General features: G+C 39.9%; 1 protein-coding gene across 5 annotated transcripts; it reads left to right on the forward strand.

The window, feature by feature from the left end:
• Positions 1-1,076: 1,076 nt before the first annotated feature.
• Positions 1,077-19,054, forward strand: ppp6r2b (protein phosphatase 6, regulatory subunit 2b). 5 transcript variants are annotated; one of them, XM_084933293.1, is made up of 26 exons: positions 1,078-1,460; positions 2,574-2,645; positions 2,803-2,873; positions 2,979-3,134; positions 3,262-3,360; positions 3,707-3,893; positions 6,697-6,834; positions 6,948-7,013; positions 7,166-7,278; positions 7,366-7,479; positions 7,694-7,814; positions 8,243-8,404; positions 8,486-8,719; positions 8,837-8,901; positions 8,988-9,103; positions 9,225-9,310; positions 9,416-9,493; positions 9,588-9,685; positions 9,774-9,831; positions 9,987-10,108; positions 10,222-10,391; positions 10,515-10,671; positions 12,464-12,546; positions 12,803-13,013; positions 13,917-14,042; positions 15,414-19,054. In XM_084933293.1, exons 4-26 carry the CDS (start codon positions 3,007-3,009, stop codon positions 15,445-15,447), a joined length of 2,766 nt encoding a protein of 921 aa, XP_084789419.1. In that variant the 5' UTR covers positions 1,078-1,460; positions 2,574-2,645; positions 2,803-2,873; positions 2,979-3,006; the 3' UTR covers positions 15,448-19,054. The 5 variants fall into 5 exon arrangements, with proteins under 5 accessions (XP_084789423.1, XP_084789419.1, XP_084789418.1 ...); XM_084933292.1 differs by lacking the exon at positions 2,574-2,645; XM_084933296.1 differs by lacking the exon at positions 2,574-2,645 and having other exon boundaries at positions 12,467-12,546.
• The last annotated feature ends 54 nt before the right edge of the window (positions 19,055-19,108 follow it).

Here is a 19,108-nt window from a genome sequence, read left to right on the forward strand (position 1 = left end):
ATTTTCTTTTAGAACTTTGAGTGTACCATAATACCACCACGCTCAACAGCTCTAAGCCCTGCAGTCTTTATTTAAGCTGAGCCTATGCTTAATAGCTGTTAGGCTGACACAACATAAATGTAATTTTAACAAGATCACTGATCAAATATCAGTCAGTGTGAAGATTTTCCATCCTTTCATGCATTTTCTTCTGCTTTTACTAGACTTAAATCTTAATAACTACAAGTGGCTCTAAGCCTGATAACGTTTTCTTCTTCTTCTTTTAAAAAAGAAGCCAGTAAACAAGCAACGAAAGTCCAGACTATATATACAAGAAACCACAAGCAAAAAGAACTTATGGAGCATACTGCACAAAGGAACCGAAAACATGAGCTTTGGCACAGGAATGACTACCTGCACAACACAAGAAGGAAACCATAACACATGCTGACCAAGTACTCTTGCATTTGACACAATGCAGACTATCCCTCTCCTTTCTGCTGTATATTTATCTCATTCTATATGCACACATAAACCAGTCCATGCAATGGTATGATAAATATAAAAGAAACTGAGTTACTAGACAGATTGGTGTGCAGCATATTTCCTCAACCGTGGCTTTTAAATTGCCTTAACAGCAGAATAAAGAAAGCTTGTATGAGAGTAACTCGTTTATTCATAATAAACTAAAGCAAAACTAAACATTTTTCAGCAATAAAACCTAAACTGAAACAAGCATGCTGAAACAAGTGACTCCACCCTGTGATACAGCTCCACGGTGCAGCTTAAGACAAAATATAATTAATGAATATTCAGACCCGTAACCCTACACAGTGGGAATTCATGTGCAGGTAGAACAGGGACATGTTCAGGTGTGAGTTTTCGTAAAAAAAATCAAGCCGGAAACATAAAGACAGTCCCTGCACTTGTCGCTTACTTTACGTGCACAACTAAATAATTTTCCTGCAATATTAAATAAATGCTCATGTATGCATTATTGCATTCTTCACCCCAGTTTTAAACTTAAAGTGTTTATTTTCATAAAGAAAAAAAATGTTTGAGAGCATGGATGTGAATGTTAAATGTTGCTGCAGTGCTTGATGACAGCAGATAAATATGGACTTACTGGATGTTTACACAGTTGATGGACAGCCGAACTTTTTGATTACGTTTAGGTTTTAGGTAGTCGCCATTTTGATTTCCAAACCTGACTATTTTTATGTATTTATTTCCCATTTGGTCCTTGGACTCCTGAATAATAATTTACACCGTGTCAACACAGCCCTCCCAGCAGCAGCAGAGCTAGCCGCTGAGTAACACGGCTGTGTAAATGACATTGCAGCCGGTGGAAAGGGTAGTATCGTTAAGCTAACAGCGCAGCCCTGAATAGGCTGCGATGGGCCTCCGAGTGACCTGACAACCAAAGTCGCCGAGTTGCAGTTCAGCTTCCAGATGTCCACAGATTAAACAATGGCTCAAAGGTAACGGTGGTATGTCTTTTTGGGAGGTAAATATGTGTAGCCCAACGTAAAGCCTGTGCAAGCGATCAGAAGACGGTGACTTCAAGCTAGGTCTGAATCAGGAGCACGTCGTCCGACCACCTAGCTCATCAGCGGCGATAAATACTGACCTATATTAGCTTTAATCTGAATGTGGTTTGTCTCCAGTAAGAAATAATTTTTTTTGGGGGGGTTGTTAGCAACTCGACTGTGGCACTGCTTGCTTTGCTAGCGGGCTGCTTTACGATCTGCAGTCAAGGTAAGTGAAAGTGGTTAAGGGAGACACAGTGATAAAGGAGATAAGTTAACGTGGAGTTAAATGCACGGATTCGCTATCTAACACGGCTCCACGCTGACATGACTGTTACCCTGTTATAACTAAAATCCGCTAACAGCTCAGAGTAACCGTTTACAGCTGCTCTTAGGACGCCTTGACAGGCCTGTCACGGTTATGCTGTTGTATTAAATTTTAAAATCCACAGATGGCAATGACGAATCTGTAAACCCAGATTCCCGAGACACCTGTTTATCCCCTGCGTGTTTGTTCAAGGGATGTGTACACAAGGGTGGCGTACTCCGACACTGTTCAATGTTATGCAACTACTTTTAATGGTCTCTAGATATGTGTAAGTTATTTCCAGCCATATTTTGTGCTGTAAAACGATACGCTACCCTCTTGTTTTCTCGCGTTGACGAGAGTTTGTTTGTAAACATGTGTTTGCATCTAAGAGATAATGGACTCATGATGGATGCTTCGTACAAAGTGTGGTCTGATTTGGTTTAGTTTGCGGGGTGGGGGTGGCTTTAGGTGAATATTTAAAGCCTTAACAAAGCAAGCAACATTTCCTGCCTCTTACAATATTCAGCTGTCATCACCACCACACCTAGACTCAAGTTTGCTAGCTCCCAGAAACCTCCCATACTCAGGCATTTCTGTCACCGAAGGGTCAGTGTGTGCATCTTTCTTATCTCCAGTCATTCTTTGCTGATGCAAGTGCATGTGTGAGTCCCTTCCCTAAGCAAAGTCGTTAATGTTAATACACGAATGAGCAGCAGTAACTCAATTACAGATGCATTGCTTCCTGTTCTTTCCAGAGAGGAGTCCAAGCCTCTTAGCCTGAGTTCAGCCCTTCATCTAGCTCTGAAGAAGGCAGAGGCGATATTACCGTAAATGATTCTCCAACATTTGTTGTTCATTTTGTTGCTTCCCTATTTTGGGTTGAAGGCAACTCTGCTGGGTTGGTGCGTCTGGTGTTTAGAATGAGTAAAGTGGGTGTGTTTCCACTTGTGCTATACTCAAATGAATATTGTCTCTGATGTACAGGTTGCACAGTGTCTGTGAGGCAAATGGCTCTTTAGCAAGATCCAACTGAGTATACTTCTCCTTGTCCAAATGTAAGCATTCATAAATAAATTAAACTAAATCAAAAATTAACTTTTGCATGCATTCTACACCATCCTGTTGCTTATCTCTGCACCACATCCTCTTTTGCTCAACAGCAGAGTGTATGCTACGGTGACGTCAGTCATGTTTTGGAAGTTTGATTTACACACATCTTCTCATCTGGAGGCTTTACTGGACAAGGAGGATGTCACTCTCGCTGAGCTCATGGATGAGGAGGATGTGCTGCAGGAGTGCAAGGCCCAAAACAGGAGGTCTGTTTAATGTCTACTTTGGTGTAGCTGCAAATTATTACCACATTTCGCATAATCAATCACCTTTGCTGTAATGCTTACTAAATTAATAAGTTGTGCTTCTTATGTCACCGTTGTGGTTTTGCAGGCTTCTTGTGTTGTTGTGCCAAGACCAGAGCATGCAGGAGCTGGTTCGACTGATTACTACAGAGCCTCCTACTGGTGTAGAGGAGACAAAGCGCTTCAAGTAGGTGCTGTTGTGTAGAATATTCTAATGTAGTTTATTATATTCAGGGTAAAAATATATTCCTGGTGCTGCACTACATTATATCCGTTACCAGCCACTTTGTAGATGAGCCTGGATTTTAAGAGGATTCAGATTTGCTTAAACAATGTTTTTAATCCGACTAAAAGAACAGAAATGATTCCCTTAAATTAGCAAAACTATTTAATTGCCCGGTTGCCAGCAAACCAATGAAAGTCCTGTCCAGATAATTTTATCTTGTTTTGTTTTTCTTTGAAGTGGAAAATATAGCAATAATTTTGTTCCTTCATCATTTTACTGCAATATATGTCCATGCCATTCACAACAGGTATCCAAATATAGCATGTGAGCTGCTGACAAGTGATGTGGGAGTGATCAATGATAAGCTGGGTAATGAGGAGCCACTGCTGGAAAGCCTGTATGCCTTCCTGGAGCAGCCATCCCCACTTAACCCCCTCCTGGCGTCCTTCTTTAGCAAAACTATTGGGAACCTCATCACACGGAAGACTGAGCAGGTAACACACACGTACACCACTACATCAAAAGGGCATGCTTAGAAAAGATGACGGTTACATTTTTGTGATGTTGTTTTCATTTAATAAGTCTGAGGCAAGTTAATGGAAAATACTCACAAAAAATGTACAGTGGGGCAAAAAAGTATTTAGTCAGCCACCGATTGTGCAAGTTCCCCCACTTAAAATGATGACAGAGGTCAGTAATTTGCACCAGAGGTACACTCCAACTGTGAGAGACAGAATGTGAAAAAAAAATCCATGAATCCACATGGTAGGATTTGTAAAGAATTTATTCGTAAATCAGGGTGGAAAATAAGTATTTGGTCACCTCAAACAAGGAAAATCTCTGGCTCTCACAGACCTGTAACGTCTTCTGTAAGAAGCTTTTCTGTCCCCCACTCGTTACCTGTATGAATGGCACCTGTTTGAACTCATCATCTGTATAAAAGACACCTGTCCACAGCCTCAAACAGTCAGACTCCAAACTCCGCCATCGCCAAGACCAAAGAGCTTTCGAAGGACACCAGGAAAAGTATTGTAGACCTGCACCAGACTGGGAAGAGTGAATCTACAATAGGCAAGCAGCTTGGTGTGAAAAAATCAACTGTGGGAGCAATCATCAGAAAATGGAAGACATACAAGACCACTGATAATCTCCCTCGGTCTGGGGCTCCACGCAAGATCTCATCCCGTGGGGTCAAAATGATCATGAGAACGGTGAGCAAAGATCCCAGAACCACACGGGGGGACCTGGTGAATGACCTGCAGAGAGCTGGGACCACAGTAACAAAGGCCACCATCAGTAACACACTACAACGGCAGGGAATCAAATCCCGCAGTGCCAGACGTGTTCCGCTGCTGAAGCCAGTGCATGTCCAGGCCCGTCTGAAGTTTGCCAGAGAGCACATGGATGATACAGCAGAGGATTGGGAGAATGTCATGTGGTCAGATGAAACCAAAGTAGAACTTTTTGGTATAAACTCAACTCGTCGTGTTTGGAGGAAGAAGAATACGGAGTTGCATCCCAAGAACACCATACCTACTGTGAAGCATGGGGGTGGAAACATCATGCTATGGGGCTGTTTTTCTGCCAAGGGGACAGGACGACTGATCCGTGTTAAGGACAGAATGAATGGGGCCATGTATTGTGAGATTTTGAGCCAAAACCTCCTTCCATCAGTGAGAACTTTGAAGATGAAACGAGGCTGGGTCTTCCAACATGACAATGATCCAAAACACACCGCCCGGGCAACAAAGGAGTGGCTCCGTAAGAAGCATTTGAAAGTCCTGGAGTGGCCTAGCCAGTCTCCAGACCTCAACCCCATAGAAAATCTGTGGCGGGAGTTGAAAGTCCGTGTTGCTCGGCGACAGCCCCAAAACATCACTGCTCTCGAGAAGATCTGCATGGAGGAATGGGCCAAAATACCAGCTACTGTGTGTGCAAACCTGGTAAAGACCTATAGTAAACGTTTGACCTCTGTTATTGCCAACAAAGGTTATGTTACAAAGTATTGAGTTGTATTTTTGTTATTGACCAAATACTTATTTTCCACCCTGATTTACGAATAAATTCTTTACAAATCCTACCATGTGGATTCATGGATTTTTTTTTTTCACATTCTGTCTCTCACAGTTGAAGTGTACCTCTGGTGCAAATTACTGACCTCTGTCATCATTTTAGGTGGGGGAACTTGCACAATCGGTGGCTGACTAAATACTTTTTTGCCCCACTGTACTTTCACCCAAAATTGTTTTAAAATTCTGTTTCTTTTGAGGTGCCAACATGCATGGTTTGTTTTACCCTTTTAGTGTCCGAGTTGATGATTTTAGTGTAAGATTGCTTGTTTATGAAACAACACATAATCAAAACTGTCCCATATCAGAAGGGAATTATTTTAGTGAACCATTATTGTCCAAAACAACTTAACTCAAAAATGAATGGCTGGACTGCAGCTTATATAGTCTTCCATTTAAGGCTAACATTCCTGCTTGTATTAAGCCAACTAAAACATAAAGAAAGCTTATTACCTCTACATTTCATTTGCTCTGAACTCTGTATATATTTGTGTGTGTGAATAGAAGCTCATTTGATTCTGATGTGGGGTTTCAGATTATCTCATGACCATAAGGGACAGTCACTGGGGCAGGGGGCTAACCCAGCTGTCACCGGGTGAAACAGGGTACAACCCGAACAGCTGCTCATGATGAATTGAATCATAATTGAACTGAATCTGAATCAGAATACTTGAAATTATGTGGTTATAGTTGCTCCAACGCATTAAGAACAGTAACAAATTTAATTAAACATTACAATATATTACAAAGTTACAAAAAATAATAATAAGGCTGTAAAATAAATATATATATAAATAGCTCAAATATAAATATTCCAGTATATAACACAAATTAAATAGATATGGTTTAAACTGAGGTGCCTCTCTTTCCAAATTGTAAAACGTTGTTATTTTCTCGTCTCATCCCAGCCTTGAAGTTAAACAAATATTGCACAGGGAAGATGGCGTAATAGAAACATTTGTTATGTAATCATTTGCGTGTGTGTGTGTGTGTATAATGGTTTATCTGTCTTTGTACTACGGTCTGTCACCCACAGTGTTAGATTTTATTGCATTTCAAGTTGTATTGTTCAAATAGCAGTATATCGTTTGGGAAATAGTGTCACATTTATCCAGCGCAAGTCAGTCTTGAGGAATAATACCACTTGTTTGACAGCAAGCTCCTTATCCCATTCTTCAGTTTCCTGTTTTGTATAATCATTATTTTCTCTGCTTTCTGTACTGTTTAGGTGATTAGTTTCCTGCAGAAGAAGGATGAATTTCTTTCCTTGGTCCTGAAGCATATTGACACGTCAGCCATGATGGATGTGCTCCTACGCCTTATCAGCTGTGTGGAGCCACCGCCTCTACGACTGGAGACACTTACTGTACGAGACAAATAGACCCACATTCAGAAGTTCACATAAATCAGATTTTTTTATTTATTTATTTTTTAATTATTATTTTTTGTCTAGTTGTAAAGCAATATTTTTCTCAACAGTGGCTGAATGAACAAAAACTGGCCCAGAGACTCATAGAGCTCATTCACCCTGAGAGGGATGAAGAGGTAGTGGAGAATTTCATAGTTTTTAAATTTAACAAATATTTTATTTTTGTCTTTAAAAGTGTGCCATTATTCACTATTATTCACAACGAAACCATTCATAAGACTGAGTGTCCAGATGTGATTGTTGTTTGTTTGATTTTTCCCCAACACAGAGGCAGTCAAATGCATCGCAGACTTTGTGTGATATCATTCGTCTGAGCAGAGACCAGGCCAGTCAGCTCCAAGAGATTTCACAGCCTGACCCACTGCTGACTGTGCTTGAATCGTAAGTTGGAAAGACTCACATGCACGCAAGTTTATGCTCTCTAAACAAGATGCAGCGATACTAACGTACTCCGTTTTGTTTATACAGGCAGGAGTGCGTGGAGCAGTTATTGCAGAATATGTTCTCAGGAGAGAGAACTGAGAGCTGTATCGTCAACGGGATTCAGGTTCTTCTGACCTTACTGGAGATCAGGAGGCCTGTGTAAGTGAGAAAACTCAAACAGTTTCTAACAGTGTGAAGCTATTCCAGTTAAGTTTCTCTTTACAAAGCTCTCTGACAAGCCTTCTCATTTAAAATTTGGGCATTTTAATCTCTTTTTAAACATTTGTTAAAGTTTATTTTATATCCCTATTTATTAAGCCTTCCCAACATCTATTTTGAGTTTTCTGTTTTTGTTCCTCTGTCTTTATGGCAGGGTGGATGGTGTAATGGATGCTCAGGGATTTGAGAGAAGCTACACTGTTAACAGCAGTATTTTGTTGGCCATCCAGCCACACTTGATACACTTCCACCAGTTACTTCTGGAGCCACCCAAGGTACATAAACAAGTCTGTCTATGATGTATGATAATGTAGCCACTTGTAGGTATTTAAGATTGTTGTGTGAGAGTTTCCCTAGGTGAGAACGGGCTTTTAGGAAATCAGGTATCGATAAATTCAGTCTGTCCACATACATTCCATTTTGTATGGAAAATCAGGAATCCCCTGTGTATTTCATCAAGGTGTTAGTGCTCAGTTTCAAAAATGATGAAATTGCGCAGTATAAAAGTGCAAGCTCTTTTAGCTCAAGTCATGCTGCATGACGCAGGCTTTCTTTTGCTTGCTCCACCAGCCTCTTTCTTTATCAGGTATGTTTGAGTCTCTGCTGTTTACATGCTGTTGTTGTACAGTAGTCAGACCTGTATAACAAAACAAAAACCTCTAGATCGTGTTTCCCCAAATTCCTCTGCCTTTTATCCGTGTAGCGAGAGCCTATGCTGACGACTTTGGGTGTGCTGGAGGAACCGCTGGGGAACACGCGTCTGCACGTAGCCAGACTAGTGGCTTCTCTGCTTTATACCAGCTCTGCTAGCCACGCAGTCGTAGCACAGGAACTCTGCAGACTCAATACACTGAACCTCCTTCTGGTGAGAAAATCTGCTGCACTTTTGACAATTTATTTATGTTGAGAAAACATTACGTGTTAAATACCCCTTTGAAAAATACAGGACCTGTTCTTCAAGTACACCTGGAACAACTTTCTGCATCTCCAAGTGGAGCTTTGTGTTGCTGCTATCGTCCGGCCCTGTGCCCACGAAATGAGACTTCAGCCTGGCTTGGTTACCCAGGAAAAAGTCAAGCCTCATCCAGATGCATCACCAGAACAGGAGTTGAACGAGACCCCGACTTCTGAACTATCAGACAGATCTGAGAACTCTGCTCATAACCTAATGGTGACTCATGTGAGTGTCTCTGCTTGTATTTGTGAAGTAGACGGGTTGATCTACAAGAATGGGCAATGTGGCATCTCTTTGGGAATAAATAAATAACTGATTGACTCAATGTTTTTGTTTCCCAAGTTGTTTCAGCACTGCCACCTTGTCCAAAGGATTCTAGAGGCTTGGGAAGAAAATGATAAAATTCAGTAAGTAACTTTGAGATCTTTACATGAATTTGTGGCAATTGGCGGTAATCTCTGGGTTTCTCCAAGTGTCATATCTATTTGTTCAGGTCAGATCGTGGTATGCGACGAGGCTACATGGGGCATCTGACCAGGATCGCCAACACAGTGGTGCACAATCTGGAGAAAGGCCCGGTTCACACCCAGATCAGTAGCCTCATTGCAGGTGTGTATGTGTTTGTGGACACATGGACTCATTTCTGTGTGGAAGAAAGCAGTAACTACCACGATTCACACCAAACTGGCTTATGGCTTTCATAATGCTGCTGTTGTGTGTTTGCATGTAGAGCTGCCAGAGGACTACAGAGGGCGCTGGGAAACCTTTGTAGATCAAACGCTGTCTGAGACCAACAGAAAGAACACCATAGACCTGGTAAATCCTAATTCGTGCACATCTGTAGAATTAAGAACCTGTTTTTCATTACACACACATTCAGAGTTTTAAGCACTGCACAAGTGTTGATCTTTCCATGTTAAGGTTGGCACTGGGAACCCTCGTCCTTCCTCAGAGGATGATATGGAGAGCCCCTTCCCCAAAGAACTGACAATACAGCAGGTATGCACACACACATAAGCACATATTTAAAATATTTCTTGCTTCTCTTATGGGCTTTTGTGCTGTAATTATATTTGTTATGATCTGTTTTTAGGCCTTTTCAGACTACCAGATCCAGCAGATGACAGCTAACTTTGTGGATCAGTTTGGCTTCAATGATGAGGAGTTCACTGATCATGATGACAGCATTGGGTAAATTAGCTGACATTTTTCTCAAGTGATGGTTTATTCTTATTTCACTCGCGTGTGCTGAGGGTGTGAATCCTGGTTCTTTTTGCAGGGCAACTTTTGATCGGATTGCAGAGATTAATATCAATATTGATGCTGGCCATGACAGTGTAAGTTGATTTTAAAGGGGTTTTCTTTCTTTCCTTAGGCTGTAAATATTTTTGTTCATTCTTAACTATACATTGTTTTTTGTTTGTTTGTTTTTAGGCACTGAAGCTCAGAAAACAAACCTGACAGCTAATTATTTTGTTTGTTTTTTGTGCAGGCTAACACAGCTGTATTTGAGGCTTGTTCCAAAGAGAGGATTCAGCCCTTTGATGATGAGGAGGAGGACATCTGGGAGGAGAAGGAGATTAACTATGCAACACAAGCCAAGTCCCGGAACAGGTAACCACATGGCTTTAAATAAAGATGCTCTCAACATCTTTATTATTATCATTATTTTGCTTCAAAATGATGGTTAAAGTTTTGTATTCCGTGCAAATTTCATATGTTTCAAGGTTTGGTGGGTCACAGTCCTCCCAAAGCCAAGCAACCAGTAAGACCTGTGACATGACAGAAACTTGTGAGAGCTCCAGCAGAGCAGCAGACTCAGACTCTGACGAAGGAGAAGACCCTAAATATGATCTGGACCCTTTTGCAAGTCCGGACCAGACCGAGGCAACAACAAGTGAGATATGATATATCGTGTAATCATGTATAATTGTTTTGCCGTAGTTGTATTTTAGGTCTAAAGCAGGTTTTAAGTGTCACATGTCATGTATGTATGCTCTTGTTTTTGTTTTTTTTTCAGGCACTGGATGGGTAGCAGACTTTGGAGAAGTGAATTCAAAGGCTCCTGCAGCAGGAGTGGGCTTCTCAGCCTGGGACACTCCAGTGTCTCAGCCAGCTGCAACAGAGGCTGAGGAGAAGGGATGGGCCAAGTTCACCGACTTTCAGCCTTTTTGCTGGTGAGTTTGGGTGCATTATATCTAAGGAGAGTTCATTGTCTAAAAAGCATCTAATCATAATTATAGGACTATATATCTCGTGATGATTAATATTTTATTTAAAGGAAATGCTCATTTGGCATAATTTTTTTTCTATGATAGAAAGACGTACTTTTCAGTGGAAACTCGAAGTAAAACTAAAAAAAAAAGTGCAAAAAAGTGTAAATACCATGTGTTTTTCTTTTTTAAAAACATTACAAAATGAAACAAAGGTTTTCCTCCCTGCCCAGTGACACGTTTTTTGCAGTGGTAGTGCAAAGGAGATCATTTGTGTTCAAAACTAGCGACAAACCATTTTAGTCACATAACCAGTATTGTTAGGATATGTTCACCAACACTGAACACTGTGCATAATTTTTCTATTTGAAACTATTTAGATCGGCTCTTAAAAAAAACAAAAAACAAAGATATGGACTTTTCCATATCTTTTCCATATCAAGTTTTTTTCCATACAGTGCACATTCTGTTGTAGGCTATTCCAATCACTATAAACAGCAAGTCCAAGGCAGAGCTTTGCTTTACAGATGTTATATCTTCTTGAGACTTTATTACTTTTCTCTGGATTTTTGATCTGGATTGGTGGATTCTTTAAGAGGTGAAGTAGACAAGGTATTCATTATCAAAGGTGATAGCTAATAAGCCTTTCAACATTGATGCATCTGTCATTAGTGGCAGGGTCACTGTTTACAGCATTGTGGGGCAGTACAGATTAATAACATTAAAACTTTTGTTAGATTAACATTAGGGCTGTGCAATATGACCAAAATCTCATATCCCAATATAAAACCTCTATTGTCCCGATAACGATATAAATCACAAAAATGTAATAATTTCTATAAATTCTGTGAATCTCGGGTAGGTGAAGTGTTTCCAGCTGGGCGTCGTGTACCTGGAGTCGAGTGTTTTAACCAATGCATGAAACTATACATTTTTAGACGTAGGTTGTAACGGCCGCCGTTTTCTTTGTGAGTATTTATTACACGGCGTGCTGCGGGGAAAAGCCTGTTCTAACGTTTGAGTCTAAGGTTTATTTTTTAGCACCTGACGACTCTTTTTTTTTTTTTTTTTTTTTTTTTGCTTCTCATCGGTCAATACTCTGCATACTTTTTCACGTGATTCAGTTTATTTTGAAAATTCTCAACAGGATCTTGAGCTTTATTGTGAAAGGTTTATGTGGAAAATAAACAAGCGGACATGCGATGGCGTTACCGTCGTTGTTGCTAACGACAACCCATAAAAACAGGCGCTTGTCCGTCCATAGTGTGGTTATATTAAATATAAGAGAAAGAGAGAACTTTAAGAAATTAATATAGCCACTACAGTGACCATCAAAACGATGAAAAAAATATTGCCGTAAACAGTTTATTTTGCGACACCACTAAACAAATGATAGCGTAAAATTAAACGATAGACGTTTTTATATAGTCATCCAATATATATCGTTATATCGAACAGCCCTAATTAACATATTAACTTGTGTTAGTTTAAATCATTGAAAGCTTGAGCTGTTGTGGGGAACACAAATCGTTTATGCGATTTGGCTTCTACTCTACATTCGCATGCAGTGCCATACTGTGTTCTTTGCTAGCTGTTGTGAACAAACTGAGTGCCTTTTCCTAGTCATTGATTTTGCATCTGATTTTACAAGTATCACAGGCAAACAAATACAACCTCCACATACAAAGGGTGTGTGTAGTTTATTAGATGCGGTGCATTTTCTCTCTGTTTTATTATTTGTGTGACTTATGTCCAGCAGCTCTGAAACAGGCCCGAGATGCAGCTCACCTGTGGACTCAGAGCTCAGTGGATCAGACATCCCCAAACCAAACCAAAACCGTAAGTAGCCTCAGAATGACTGACTGTGAATATTTTGTAACACTTCACTCAAACATAAAAAAAAACTACAGAAATGGTAAAAAGTCTCCACTGTATTTCTATTCAACTCCATATATCATGGTCCACAGGAAGGATATCTAAATGACAAGGCCTCTAACGTCTCTATCAGTCAGTTGGTTAACTTTATGGCAGGTAAGCTTTTCAGATAACCATGCATCAATTTTACAAACTGTTTCTTTCCTGTTAATCTCAACAGCGTGTGTGTGGAGTGTTTGCGTGGCAAGGAAAGCACCACTAGTGGCATCAGACAGCTCCTCCTCCAGCAGCTCCGACAGCGATGAGGAAGAAAGAAAGACAGAATCCACATCCAGTGAGACGGTCACCACAGAGACCATCACCACAGGTGCTGGCAAGGAGACCATCCGGCTCACCGTTGACGCCAAAAATGAGAGGGCAGTCTTCAGCAGGTGCACATTCTCTCACACAAATAGGGAGCTCCTGTTCTGTCTGGTCCAGTGTGCCAGGCTTTGATAAAGCCCTCCTTTCCGTTTGCTCTCCTGTACAATTTTGCTTCCCCTTCTCTGCTTTTTTTCTGATTATCCTCCTCCCCCTGTTTGTTCCCTCCTTTCTCATCTCCCCTTGACTCCAGAGTATTCAGACCTGCAGTCAGACGGTATGTTGTGCTTGAGGTCCTGTGCTCTGAAGTGTGGAATGTTTCCTGGAGTTGTGTTAAGGATTTAAGATGTGTTTTGCTTGTTGCATTTAACAGGATGAGGAGTAATGATTCCTTATGGCATAATTCAGGCCAAGCCTAATTCATAAAAAAGAAAATCCACTAACTCCAACCTGGTGACTTGTAGAGTCTCTGTATTCTCTGTGATTCTCAAACATTACAGAAATTTACTGTGTATTTATAAAAGAAAAGATGGTTGACTATTTGTTGCCTTACTTGTTTTATACAGTATAATGATGAGAGAAGAGTAGCATATTAGTGCTGATTGTAATGATGTGATATTTTGGTTTTATTTTTAATCATAACATTAGGGCTCGATATGATTTTTCATTCAGAGAACCCTCACCACTAACAGTCTGTTGGATAGCATGCTATGAATAAAGGTTGCCACCTATCCAATTTATCAACATCCTAACAAACCAGTACATTAGCAAATTACTAACAGTGCACCAACGAGCATGCTGGAGTTAAATCAGTCCCGATCTGAACACAGTGGACAGCGGGGACAGAGGCCACAGATCAGAGCAGATGGAGACAATTTAGCAAGCAGCGGAAAGGAGCATCTACAGTACTCAGTTCAGCTGTCACTTGTTTTCTTAGCTAAAGCTGTAATTCTTGTTTTGTTTTGTTTTTTCAGCGACGTGCCAGTGGAAGGGCTCGCTAACGATAAAGAAAGTGGCAAAGGTGAAAAAGGAAAGCAACATGGGAACAGTTCCAGCCCAGTTACTGCTGATTCGGCTAACCAGGCAGCTGCTGTTACACAGTAAGTTTGCATTTGTGTGTTTTGTATAGAGATGAATAGAGGGATGAGATCACCAAACATTGCATCAGTGATTCATCCCTGTCAAAGCACCTCTTTATGTGAGAGCTCTTTGACGAGTCACCACACAACCTACGCACATTTCTGACCTCAAGAACAGAGGTGTAACCTATCATATCTAATTGGCTGCATTTCTTAGAAGCTTTAAGGAGTATTAAATCATAAATGTTTTATCTACGTCCAGGGCAGCCAAAAATAAACCATTTTACATCACTTACAGGACTGTTGTGGTGATTTACAATTCCAGAAATGGGAGATTTTTGGCCTCTTTGTTGAATAATTTAGTTTCTGTCATACAACAACATACAGCAGCATTGCATAGGCTGTAGATGGATACCCTGTTGTAGTTAAGCAGTTTTTCTTTCTTTAGTAAATTACAGTTGGAACAAATGAAAGTTTATGAAGTATGTAAATGGTACAAATTTTTCTTTTTAAAGATCTATTCTTTAGAGACACGTGTCACATGTGACACAAGTGCAATATAGATTACATGCTGAAGGAATATGTTGTACACATGCAACCTGCTGAGCACTGAATAAATCCCAGTTGCAAAGTTATTACATGTATTCACCATGCGATGCAGAAAATATATAAATTAATTTAAATTTTTTAATTAAAAATTTGTATAATATATAAGCATAAGTTAAATTATACTTGGTTCTAATCTTTTGTAATGACCCCTTTGCACAGCTGGAAAATCAATTAATAGAATACAGGTTAGTTAAGAATACGTATTCAACAAATAAAATTTATTTCACTTTGATCTGGCAAAAAAACTACAGGGAGGCCATAAGAGGATGTGTGGAACAATGTAAGAACTGTTTGTAAGGCTATATTTTTAAAGGTTTATAATGTTCAGCTGCCATGTTAGAAACAAACAGCAGCACATATTGTAGAGTCCAAGGAATGGTGCATTTGTGATGGTCATGAATTCACAAGATTAAGATTTTTCTGCAGCTTTACGATTGAATTTTCTTTGCAGCCACAGTGCATATTATAGTCCATTTTCCTACTCTCTTGTCAGTTTTTTTTTTTTTTTATATTTTTTTATTAGATCATCTCTCCTTCCTTTAGGTGAAAATATGGGCTAGTGAACAAATAGACTGTACATAAAAGATGTACACACCCATCATGATATTACCTGTTGGTTTTGGATTTAAAGCCTTGGTGTTGTGCTAAGGTAATGATAACAAGCTTGTTCTCCAAACTTGAATGGGCCAGTGTCGTTTGACATGCATAGCAACAGTAGCCACAAGGAAACCAACTCGTCTGAATTCTCTCTTTTTTTTTTCTCTTTTTTTTTTTAACTGACAGAGAGATGCAGTCCCCCGCTAATGGACCGGCCTAACGAAGTGGTGCAGGAACACACTTCATACCTGATCATTCAACACACAGCCACGCCACCTTTGCTTCCTGTTAGCAGTCCATCAATACCCTCGTTTGTGTCTAAAAGACATGTAAGTGAATGGAAGATCCTTAGTGCAGAGCTCGAGCAGTATTTATAATGGATACCAGAAATCAACAAATGGGTACTAGTGATGTCTCTAATGCGCCTTCATGACATCATTATAAATGAACCGCTTCAAAAAGAATTGTGTGTTTTATAAAAACATTTCATTGTGCCAGGCACACCAAAGCCAAACTGTGTTACATACGAACTTTTTCAAGATGAATTTCTTTCCCGTTAAACTTGGAAATGTAAACACCTTTATCTGTCGGGATCTGCTGATGTGCCAGCTGCACTTTTAATGTTAAGAAAACACCCTATTCTGAAATTTGACATTTTATTAAATTAAGCACCGGGATTTCAGATTATTTGGGTCTGTCTGCTCTCCAGGTATAAATACGGTCCAGTGGATTTTTTTTCTGTTTTCTAGGAGAGCATTTGACTGTTTACACTTTAGTAACAAAAAGCATTCAAATAATCAGCCAAGATTACAGACGCCAAGATGCTTGCAAAGTGCTAGCTAGCTGCCATTTTGTGTTCAACATTTCAGTCTTCGTGCCGGGCAGACAGGTCATTATAGCAAATATGCGACTTATCTGATCATTTCTCAGTCAAGTAAGTTTTTATCTCCTTGGATCACATGACGCGCAAGTGCTCTCTATTTGTTAGTTTGGAGCATTGGATTTGGGGGCCTCGCGTGTGTCACTTCCTCCTCCTGAAAGATTCAAGTAGTTTAGGGGTACGTGTGTGCGCGTGTGTGTGTACTGTTGTGTCCATGTGTATAGACGTGTGTGCCGGCGTGTGTGTTTGAGCTCTGTCTGAGGTACAGAGTACGTTTCTCAGGTCAAAGGAGAGGTATGCAGATAGAAAGAAAGCACACCTGTGTAACACACACGCAGACACACAGTGCCATACACACACAAGTGTACACAACCATATCTAGATGCAAAAAAAAAAAAAAAAAAAGGAAAAAAATGGCAGCCCACATATAAGTTCATACTACCCTCAGAGCTGTTTAAATGTAATATTGTGAAATTTGAACCTGTATTAGGTTGTGGCTCTTCTTGGTAATCTGTAAACGTAATATAAATGTAAACAGTATATATATAAACATCATATCTATTTTTGGAATAAATCCAGTGTACGGAAAGGCGGTTGTTTTGCAGGTTGCGATGTGTGTATCGTATGTGTGTCGTACTGTCGAAATGAGGCAATAATGATGTCTGTGTTTCGGTTAATAGGCCAGCATCAGTTCATGTTTCTTTGCTACATGCTTCCTACATGGCAGTTTAGGAGTGTGCATGCTGTGAATACGAGTTGGTTGTCTACGGTACGTCTTCCATTTTGTTTACTTTGAGGATGATTCTTGTTAATGACAACTTGGGTCTTTTTTTTTTTCTTTATTTCCACCATGTATCAATTTTAAACCCATTTTGCATAATTTAAATAGTCAAATTCGGGGGGAAAATTATGATAAACAATAAAATAGTCCATGTACTGCTTTTTGATCATATTGTTTGTGTACACATGTGTTTCCACTGTAACAATGGTGATTAATTTAAACTGGATCTGAACAGTTGTGTTAGTTAGAGCAATAATAAATCAACAAACACATTAGGCACAGGTTTTTATAATCTGTAAATTAATGTTGACTAATTTAGCTGCTCCATTTCCTGCTTTAACTTCATTTTGGATTTTCAAAAGACCGGTCAGACCAAAACGCTTAAATTTACTTGGCAGATTAGAGGTGCCCAGTGGAGTTTACTTACAAAGGAAATATTGTGACCTCAAGTGTCATTCACCAAAACCCACTGTTCTCTAAGAAACGTCTGGAGTGCATTTCCTTTTGCAATGCAGATTCATTGGTAGATATTTCAAATCCAGCATTGTTTACGTTCTTGTTTACTTGGTAGCAGTCTTGTTCGTCCTGTCGATCAGTGTAGTGTCTGCAGCCACTTGCAGGAATGTGTAACATTACTCACATTCTTGCACAAGTGGAGCAATGGCAAGACGTAGAAAAAGGTGCGATAGAACTGCTAGAGGCCGAGAATTCCCAGGGGTGAGACTTGAGTCGGTAATGAAAGTCAACATTAGTTGCAGCAACACCATCAGTGCTCACTGAGGTGGCATGCCATTAAGTTAGCTGTCTGATCTTTCCTGCTTCATTAAATCTATACTTGTTATAAACAGTTAACCGGTTTAATCCAGTCTGGTCATAATCAGATTACATTAAACAACACAATACGTAAGAAAATGTGACCCAAGTTGTGACGTACTGAATTATCCGTTAAAATCTGTGTGTGCCAGACAGTCATCCTTTACGTCATCTTTCTCCTCATCTCTCTCTTTCTCAGGGTAGGAGTCGAATTAAATTGCATTTAATACCTATGGAACGATTCTCTGAGATTGTTGTATTTATTTTAAAAGCACTTTTTCAAGAAGCACTTTTTGGTTTTTTAATTTGGTGGCGCTAAGCGCCCCTACGTAATTCCCTCCCTCAGAGCGATGGGAATGTTTGACTTGACGAGTGAATCACGTAGACACTTTAGAATATCTTTTTGTTGTTGTTTTTTCTTCAATGCTTTCTGCCAAAGTGTGTCTTCCCACCAGTGTACAACTGGGTTTCATATCTGTGAAGTAGCCTCTTTTCTTGCAGTGGTCTTAGAGGTGTAGATTTATCTGAAGCAGCCTTTGTTTGATCCATTGCTCATGTGTTTTTTTTTGTTTTTTTTTCTTTGTGAATCATGTGATGGAGTTATTAGCTGGAGAAGAGAATGCCACAAGTCAAAGAAAGACTTTGAAGATTCGTCTTAGATCACAGCTCTTTCTTCCTCCTCTGCTTTTGTCTGTTCACCGCTTTGAGCCGTTTGAAGTGAAACTGCACAGAGCTAGCACCGCTTCGTTGTCAGGGTTAAAAGAGGAAAAATAGGGCTGCGTTTGTCAGAGTTGTTCACATGGTCAGAATATGGCATCCCACCCGTCACTAAGCCTAAGCAGTGCTTCTGGCCTATACCATTTGTGTGTATGTGTATTTAATGCGTGTTTGTGTGCCCCCTTCAGTTTGAGAGTGTTTTAGCTACGGGTATGTTGTCACATTATGCATAATGGTACGTTGCATTCATCTCTAAGTGCCATTAAGTTTGCACATTAGCCTCGTTCACCTCTTTTTGGGCATTCGCTGTATTGCACAGTGTGTGCCCCAAACTTTATTGAGAAACAATGGGTGTGAAGTTGTTACTTACCAATTACTTATTATTTACACTGAGACCATTTCAAAGTTTTTTCTCACATTATAGCTTATTATTATATTAGGGCATGTGTGTGCAGATGTGTGGGGGAGTGGTGGGAAAAACAGCCGTGTGGTTAAATGCCTTTTTTTGTAAAGCGGACTGATGCTGGTGTCTTTGTTTTTGGGTTCTTTTTTTCATTTAGAGTAATGTGTCTGTTACCTGTTGTCAATTTAGCTTGTACATTCAGATATGAACCTAATAAATATGTCAAAGATAAATACGCCTCTGTTTGTGTGACGCTTACTGTAAAACACACACACACACACACACAC

The sequence above is a fragment of the Perissodus microlepis genome, chromosome 7 (assembly GCF_051167445.1).
Source record: "Perissodus microlepis isolate ML-2025 ecotype Zambia chromosome 7, ASM5116744v1, whole genome shotgun sequence".
Lineage (NCBI taxonomy): Eukaryota > Metazoa > Chordata > Actinopteri > Cichliformes > Cichlidae > Perissodus > Perissodus microlepis.